We start from the raw sequence: 9,309 nt of genomic DNA on the forward strand, positions 1-9,309 counted from the left end.
TGACACCACCAACTGACCTTCCAACGACACCACTTCCAACTCAAAAATTAAAAAAAAAAAGATAAAATTGAATTTTATAAATTGATATTTACATAATATATATTTAGAAATTATTTATTATATTAAATTTATAAATCACATAATAAAATAGATAATATTACAATTTTATTTATGCTAATTTGAATGTTAAGATGAGTTGAATTGTGAATTAAATTGAGATAAATTTAACTGTTGAGATGAGTTTAACTTTTTAAAATAAAATATATAAAATATGTTGAGATGAATTTAACTTTTTTATAAAAAATTAAAAAAATAATAAGTCTCATTAATGATTAGTTTAAGATGAATTAAGTTGAGTTTAACAATCAAATAAAATCTAAATAAAATAAGAGTGGGGCGACTATACCGCCCATCTTATCGCTGGACGTACCGTCCAATAGTTTTTTTATATTTTTTTAATATATTTAAATATTTTTAAAAAATAAAAAAATACATAATATACTTAAAATTACTTCTTTAATCATTAAATTAAAAAAAAATTTGCCAAGCGGTCAAATAGAATAGTACAAATAGAAGGGTAAAATAGTATTTTTATAAAATAAATAAATAAATGTCAATTTTAAATGTCACTTTTATTTGTCTAAATAGAACTTTCCAATTAAAAAAGAGACGAAAACGATTTCGGGGAATGTATAAATTCACAATCAATCACAGCTGTCCGTCATGTGGGACATGGAATGTGAATCAATCGACTACGTAGTATCAGATACAATCATACAAGAAAGAACAGCAGTCCACTCTCTCTGTATTTTTTTTTATATTTTCTCAATTTTTATATTATCTCAAAATCTTTCCATTCACATGACAAAACCTCTGGCTGGATGCTGGAATGCAGCTCCCCTCCACCTCTTTTAACTCTCAAATCTCTTCCATCCAAACCCCACTCCAAGATTAGAAAACATTAATAATCGAGACCCACAAATGCCCATTTGATATCTGATCCAAGAGAAAAAGTTATGGGTCACCTGAATTTGCCTTCATCGAAGAGAATCCCGCGTCATTGGCGGCTCTTGGACATCGTTTCCGCGGCGTTCTTCGGCCTCGTCTTCCTCTTCTTCCTCCTCGTCTTCAGCCCACTCGGAGACTCCCTCGCTGCCTCCGGTCGCCAGGCCCTCCTTGTCTCCACCGCCGATCCACGTCAGCGCCACCGCCTCGTGGCTCTGGTTGAGCTTGGGACCCAGTCCGCCGCCATCGAGGCTTGCCCCGCTGAGTCCGTGGACCACATGCCATGTGAGGATCCCAGGCGGAACAGCCAGTTGAGCCGGGAAATGAATTTCTACAGAGAGCGCCATTGCCCGCTGCCCGATGAGACGCCGCTTTGTCTGATTCCACCGCCCGATGGGTACAAGATTTCGGTGCAGTGGCCTGACAGCTTGCACAAGGTAATGTCGTAATTCACACTGTTTAGTTGTCGGGAGTGTTGAGAATAGCTGAAACTCCTAGTTTATATAAGGTAAGAATGCGATATGCCTTAGGCGTTAGTGTTTGTTTAGGCATTAACAATTATTACGATCTAGGAGCGGAGATTTAGGTAGTCAAGGTCGTTTGCACGAGATTCGCGTAGATTGGTTTCCTTTTTTAATAGGCTTAGCCAGTACTCCTTTAATTTTGGATTGTGCAGATTCATTCCAAAAGCCTGTCACCGCTCGATGAAACATATCTGCAAGGCTAGCTTCTTAATGAGCTGGAGCTAATTTTCTCCCCTTTTAGTTTTTGGTATTATGACCTCAATTTGATGTTACTCAGGTTCTAAAGTACTAGAACGCATGATGCGAGATTGCACAAAATTTTCTTGAAGTGTAATTCTGTGCTGTTTTATTGGGCAAGTAACAGAATTTTAGCAAGACAGTGGGGGTAGGGCCAAACCTTGGGGCGAAGAGCATGATAAGTATCAAAGAAGGACTTCACTGTAAATACATTTTTTATTTTTGATAGGTGACTTCACTGTAAATACATTGAATATACTACATGGGTTTGGGTTTTCTCGATGATGATGAACTTTAACTGGCCGTCACAAGAATTGGGAGTCTGCTCAGAATATATATAGGCTCCATAAACTGTGAATTTAATGGGCTGTAAAAACCTAACTCCTTCAACGTTTAAATTGCAGTGGGTGACAAGAGCTGAAAGAACGCATTTCTAACTAACTATTAAGGTGTAGGAAGCTCAGTTAATATTGTAGCACACTGTAAATTTTCTAAGTTTATTGTCAGATTATGTTGGTTTATATTTCAGGTTGATGTTTCTTAGAGACTCCCCCCCACCCCCCCAAAAAAACTTTATGATTGCACTTAGTGCAGCTGCATGCAACCCTGTTGATTATTTAGAAGTAATCCTGGTGAAGCTAATGCTTGGTTCTTACGTTCTTGGATTTGGATTCGATTACAAAGTGGCCAAAGTATAAATTCCCAAGAAGTCACAAATAAGTCAGCCTTCAAAGTGAAGCAAACTTGTCTTCATTTGCTTCTTGTCAAAATTCAACACAGCATGAAAAGAATTTTCATGCTGTGATGTTCGACAAACCTATCAGAATATGTATTCCATGTTGTTTCAGATGCAGAGAGACTAATATGTGATGCCCAAGGAACGACGCCAGCCAATTTTTTTGAGGGGTGATATGTCGTAAAATAAAATATAAGAATATACTTTTTATTTGACTAAATCGATTATATTTAAAATCTAATCGCTTTGATCAAACTTAAAGTTTTCATAAAAAAACATGTTTTGTGTGGTTTTAAGATGTGTATGCTTGTTAGTTGAATAAGCATGAAGATACAAAGCAGCAAATTTGAGTGTGATGGCTGTAACACTTGGAGAGTTTTTGAAATGAAAGGTATGGCATGAGTGAAATTTAAGGAAAAGTTAGGAATGGTGCAAGTATAAAAGTAGGAAAATGATGTTGGAAGAAAAAAGAGAGACAGAAAAAACACGGATGCCATGCACAAGGGCTCCAGACATATCACGCCTAAATTTGCTCCATACCTTAATAACTTGAACAGACTGCAGATAACTTAGCCATACAAATCTTTAAGGTGAAAAGTTAAGCCCACTTTCTTTGGAATGCAGCTCAAACAGCACCCTTACTGAGATGATAACATGCAGCTCATATAAAATACATTGGAATGAGAATATATTTTTGGCACTGCAATGAAACTATGGTGACAGCAAGTTTTTGGCTATATCCACCATTTCATATGCCTTGAACTGGAAAACTTAGTTCAGCACAGTGCAGCTCAATTATGTTATCTTTTCTGTGGCTGTGTAGTTTTGGGCTTGAGCTGACACTTGAGGGGGACAAACAAGTTGTATCTCGTATATCTAGCTTCCTTAAGTTAGTTATCCTTTAGCTAATGACAATTTAATTAGCTTAATTTTTTCCTTTCTAAATTTTGATGTGTTGTAATGTGATGATTACTCCCACCCAAAATGTGTGTGGGAAGAAAATTGTTTCCAAATATTCCCAGATGTGCGAGGAAATAAGTCATTTTCTCTTTTCAGAAATGGATTAGTTATCTATCCATTTATTCTGAAGTATTGTTATGTTAATGCGCAGATATGGCACAGCAACATGCCACACAACAAAATTGCGGACAGGAAAGGTCATCAGGGATGGATGAAAAGGGAAGGTCCATACTTCATTTTCCCTGGTGGTGGCACAATGTTCCCAGATGGTGCAATACAGTATATCGAAAAACTTGGACAATACATCCCTATAAGTGGCAGCACTCTAAGGACTGCTCTTGATATGGGTTGTGGGGTAAGAGCTGCATTCCTGTATGTCTTTGAGGCCTTACTAGAACTTAATAATTTTCAAGATCACAAAACATAATGCTCTTGCAGGTGGCCAGTTTTGGTGGATATATGCTAGGAGAGGACATTTTAACCATGTCATTCGCACCAAGAGATTCACATAAATCCCAGATACAATTTGCACTGGAGAGAGGGATTCCAGCTTTTGTTGCCATGCTTGGAACACGCAGACTCCCTTTTCCTGCATTCTCATTTGACTTGGTGCACTGTTCTCGATGTTTAATCCCTTTTACTGCTTATAGTGAGTTCTTTGTATTTCTTATTACTTATAAAATATATATATATTTATAGAGAGAGAGAGAGATTGAGTTCTTTGTCAAATATGGTCTCTCCTATATTCCACTTCTGCTACCTCCTGCTACTTGTTTTTATCGTAAGGAAATCTGGCTTTGCAGATGCAACATATTTCATCGAAGTGGATCGGTTGCTTCGACCCGGAGGATATCTGGTCATATCTGGTCCCCCTGTACAATGGCCTAATCAAGACAAGGAATGGGCAGATCTGCAGGCTGTGGCTAGAGCATTGTGTTATGAGCTTCTTGCTGTCGATGGGAACACCGTTATCTGGAAAAAGCCAGTGGTAGATTCATGTCTCTCCAACCAAAATGAATTTGGTCTAGAGTTGTGTGATGAGTCAGAGGACCCAGATAATGCATGGTAACTGTTCCTGGAATGATTCCTCCATTTCTAAGCCCTTTTTTGTTTTTGTTTTTATATTAAGCTGGGACAAGGGAGAATACTATAGGTTTATTGATACCATTATTGAGAGGGCCAGTATTTAGTGGGGATCCAGAAAAAGTAAAGCTCAAATGTGTTTGCAGGTACTTCAAATTAAAGAAATGTGTGAGTAGAATCTCTTCTGTCAAAGGAGATCTTGCTGTTGGGACAATTGCACAGTGGCCAGAAAGGCTAACAAAAACTCCTTCAAGGGCCGCGGTCATGAAAAACGGCATTGATGTGTTTGAGGCTGACACTCGACGGTGGGTGAGAAGAGTTGCTTACTACAAAAATTCATTAAGCCTAAAGCTCGGAACTTCAGCTGTACGAAACATTATGGACATGAATGCATTTTTTGGAGGCTTTGCAGCAGCTCTGAAGTCTGATCCTGTGTGGGTAATGAATGTGGTTCCTGCTCGCAAGCCTTCAACTTTGGCAGTAATTTATGATAGAGGCCTTATTGGAGTCTACCATGATTGGTGAGTATTTTAATGTCTTTCTCGAATATTAAACAGAAATGCATATAGTGGCCATCTCGGATAAGGTTGCTCCATCACATGAAGTGTTCATATTACTTGTGGAGTGACTCTTATAATTCCTATCTTCTTTAGAAGTGCACAACAATAAACAATTGAACATTTTGTTATCAATGTTTAGTATGCATTAATTGGCCTCCATTGTTTTCAAGTGATACAATGCTTTGTGAGAGTTTATAGAATTGATATCCAGTAAGACTCCTTTTGCCCTAAATGTGTTAATTAAATTTGTTTTGCTTATAAAAAAAGATACCTTTTGCCATAAATGGTTCTGTACAGGTTCGGTAACCAGAGATTTTCACCAGTATTCACATCTTTTAATGTGCCAACTTAAGATGCCCATTTGGATGACCTTATTGGAAACAACATATATTCCTGTTGTGTGCTTTTGATAGCTTTATTTCCCTTTAAATTATTTCTGAAAAAATCCCACAAACAAGGTTTCCTTCATAGAAAAGAGATACATAGTTCATGAATCAAACTAAGAGTTGGTTATTAATTTGCTCTATCTATTAGCCTAACATAACATGTTTGTTTTCACACAAACACATACTAAACTCCTAACTTTTCTCTAGGATTTGGATGCATTGATTGTCTTTCTAGAATTATAATAGACTTAATGGAGAACATTTATGGAGGGGCTAATGTATTAATGGTACCAGGTGTGAGCCTTTCTCAACATATCCTAGGACCTATGATCTCATTCACGTCTCTGGGATTGAATCTCTCATAAAATATCCGGGTTCGGGCAAGAACAGGTATGTCTCTTTTGTAATCTCATCCTTTGTTGCTAGCTTCTTATCTGCTTCATTATATTCAAAAATCGTAAATTATATCTGTAAAGATGATCACTGTTCTGAATATATCTTGGCTGCTTAAGCTAACTTCTTTTTATTTTCATTCTCTGTAAATAAAAGGCTCCTAAAGACACCAATTAGTTGAAATAAAATCACAAGTATTCACAGCTTCATTTTACAAAATTGATTTGTTTTTATCAAAATTGTAATATACACTAACCTATAACCCGCACTATATGCAGGTTTACACTCTCTAAGCTCCCGTTTGGATACTAAGAGTATCTGTTAATAGTAGTGAAATAGTTTGTGAATAGTAGTGAAGTAATCTGAGAATATCTAAGAACAATTGTGTTCCCAAACAGACCCATCACTATTGGCTTACCATTTATTAATTTATAATCTTTTTATTTTTTTTCAAGATCTATGAATAATTTCAACATCTAAAATCAAAACTCAATTACAATGACTGCAGAAAAATTTAACTGAACTATAGACAACAAAGTGAAAAATAAGGGCCCCTTTAAGAACACAATTGTTATCAGGTATTCTCAGATATTCTCAAATATTTCATTTCCAAACATCATTCAAATACAACACTTTTCAATTTCAAATTTTCAAATTTTTTATCTAATCATTACTTAAGTTAAGCATTACAACTTTCCCAAACTTCCAAATAAAACAGAAAAACCTATACAACTTTTTCAAATTTCAAAACAAAAATAATATTCAAACAATTTTTTAACTTTATAATATTTTTATTTAATTTTTTCTCTATCCTTTCCCAAAACCCAATAAAACATCTGAACTCAAACTATTTCACTATTCATAGATATTATGAGATATTCTTAGTATCCAAACGAGCCTAAGGGAATGTTTGGAAATAGTTTTCATTTCATCACATCCAATCTCATATCATTTCCCTCCCAAACATCATTCAAATACAAATATTTTCAAACTAATCATTACAATTTTTCCAAATTAACAAATAAAAAACAATTCAACTTTTTCAAATCTCAAAATAAAAATTATATTCTAACAATATTTTAATTTTATAATATTTTATATTCAAGTTTTTCTCTCATTTCCCAAAACCTAATAAATACTTAAATTATCTTACTACTATTCACAAACCATCTTACTATCACAAAATTTTCTTCTCATCTCATTCCCCAAGCATCCACACGTTTGTTTTCACAATTTTTCTCAACTCATTTCATCTAATTATTACAACTTTTTCAAATTTCCATATAAAATAAGATAAACAATTCAATTTTTTCAAATCTCAAAACAAAATAATATTAAAAAAATATATTCTAACAATATTTTATTCAATTTTCAACTTTCATTTCAGCTCACTTCATCTTATCTACGAAAACAAACGAGACTAAGTCTGCATATATTTGTCAACTCCAATCTGGAACATGCACCTTCTCAAACAAATAAGTTTCGGAAAAGCCTCTTGAAATATGAGTTATCTGCTTTGTCCTCAAACTGCAAAGACCGATGGCAGTGAAAATAGGATACAAACTTAGCTAGATATACACAAGTAATAAATAAGAGAGCTGCAGAGATTATGATTTGCAAAGCACCTGCGAAACCAAGTTCTCAGCATAGCAGTAGGAGCATCAACAATCTTATTTCGACACCAACAAAAGAAATAATGATAAACTGCCAACCGCTAAACCTTGACTATCTAAGTTTTGCCAAGCCCAATCTTGGACCAAAAGAATTGTTGTGGGGGATCATCCAGTAGACTTTCTCTAGACCCTTTGTAGGACCATATATGGATAGTTAGTAAAAAGCTATATGTAAAATATACACACTTCATAGACAATCCATACACTAATGATGCCTATGTAATTAAGTATGTCCACTCATGTGAACATATAAGTTCACAAACATTGGACTTGGTTGTCAAGCCTTGTTCTCCCTGTACACCCCTCATTTTAGTATAATTCTTATAAAAATAAAAAATAAAATATTTTTAAAAAACTTCGAGCACTTTGTTCTGGTTCGGTTACAAGTTAAGTCCCTGAAACCCTTGATTCCACTTTTCTCCTATATTTATGGGTGGACTTCCACGTTGGACCATCAAGTTTATGCTTAGATATATAGATATATAGATAGACAATAAATATATAAGATGCCGTTTCTATTGCCTCCGGCATATTGTATATCATCATTGCTAATCTGTCATAGTTTGTTAAAAACTCTTTCAATTTCTGAAAACCTAGGAGTTAATGTCTTCCATGAGCTTCCCACTGGGCTGTCCTATGAAATGTTCCTGTACGCAACAAATTTGCATGTTTCATCTTTCTGTGAATTTGCTAGTCACACCATACCCACGCAACATGGTTTCTTGTCAATCCTGAAGAGATGATAACATTTACTTGGCCTTTGATTAGATTGCTTAATCTGTTATTGAACAAGTGACTATGATCGTTGCTTTGATACTTCATTGCAGGTGTAACCTTGTGGACTTGATGGTAGAGATGGATCGAATTTTACGTCCAGAGGGAACTGTTGTGATTAGAGATTCCCCTGAAGTGATTGACAAAGTAGGTCGCCTAGCTCGTGCTGTGAGATGGACGGCTTCCATTCATGAGAAAGAACCTGAATCACATGGGAGAGAAAAAATACTTGTTGCAACCAAAAACTTCTGGACGCTTTCTTCAGCATCAAACTGAACGGGGTTTTGTTCATTGTAGGTATTCCTTTCTTCTCTCTGTCTTTTTTCTCAAAGCCAAGTTGTCATCTCAATGCATCGAATGTATGCAGTTTTCTTTCTTCATGTTCTTTATCTGGTATGTTTATATTAGGAGATAGTAAAGTTAGAATGGGTTGGAAATTTGAAGATGGGGGAAGACTTGCAGGTTTATGTGAGAAGAATACACAAGCTGGTGGGAATTACACATCCACTTAGACACTTAGTTGTCGGCCGTCATTGTAATTTCATGTGGCTACTTAGTATCTAGTTACTTAAGGATTCTGAATTATTATCCTTACTGCCATTCTCCTCTCTATACTTAAAAAAAACATTTTGTGCTTGTTGCTGCAACTTTAATAATGCTCCGAAGTGTAAGATTGCCGCGAAGCAAATACTCGAAATCGGAGGTTGACTCACAGACAATTAAATTAATAAGTCAGTAACATTTTATCATCTACAATCACACTTTTCATGTAACACGTTTGAAGTGAGTGGTACTATTTTTAAGTGGTGGATGGAAGAAGCCACGTCAGGAAGTTTGAGGGGAATTGATAAGATTGAGGATGAAGAGTAGTCCTAGTACTCTTATCTATTTCAGGCAAGACAAATATTATAGTCAATCAATTCACATGGAATTCTATGTATTCAATGGGGTTCACGTTAAATAAAAACTTAAATCAAA

General features: G+C 35.4%; 1 protein-coding gene across 2 annotated transcripts; it reads left to right on the forward strand.

Annotated features, from left to right (window-relative positions):
- Positions 1-843: 843 nt before the first annotated feature.
- LOC108985887 (probable methyltransferase PMT13) lies at positions 844-8,967 on the forward strand. Of its 2 annotated transcripts, XM_018958348.2 has the most exons (8): positions 844-1,442; positions 3,614-3,817; positions 3,901-4,111; positions 4,266-4,527; positions 4,692-5,066; positions 5,786-5,881; positions 8,385-8,624; positions 8,740-8,967. In XM_018958348.2, exons 1-7 carry the CDS (start codon positions 1,017-1,019, stop codon positions 8,605-8,607), a joined length of 1,797 nt encoding a protein of 598 aa, XP_018813893.1. In that variant the 5' UTR covers positions 844-1,016; the 3' UTR covers positions 8,608-8,624; positions 8,740-8,967. The 2 variants fall into 2 exon arrangements, with proteins under 2 accessions (XP_018813893.1, XP_018813892.1); XM_018958347.2 differs by having other exon boundaries at positions 8,385-8,967.
- The last annotated feature ends 342 nt before the right edge of the window (positions 8,968-9,309 follow it).

Source organism: Juglans regia, chromosome 7, assembly GCF_001411555.2.
Source record: "Juglans regia cultivar Chandler chromosome 7, Walnut 2.0, whole genome shotgun sequence".
Classification (NCBI taxonomy): Eukaryota; Viridiplantae; Streptophyta; class Magnoliopsida; order Fagales; family Juglandaceae; genus Juglans; species Juglans regia.

What these genes read in the sequence shown, in the direction of transcription:
- LOC108985887 (XM_018958347.2), top strand. Translation starts at nt 1,017, where the DNA reads ATGGGTCACCTGAATTTGCCTTCATCGAAGAGAATCCCGCGTCATTGG. An exon ending in CTCTTGATATGGGTTGTGGG is followed by an intron (nt 3,818 to 3,900) that starts GTAAGAGCTGCA and finishes ATGCTCTTGCAG; the next exon opens with GTGGCCAGTTTTGGTGGATA. An exon ending in CCGGGTTCGGGCAAGAACAG is followed by an intron (nt 5,882 to 8,384) that starts GTATGTCTCTTT and finishes ACTTCATTGCAG; the next exon opens with GTGTAACCTTGTGGACTTGA.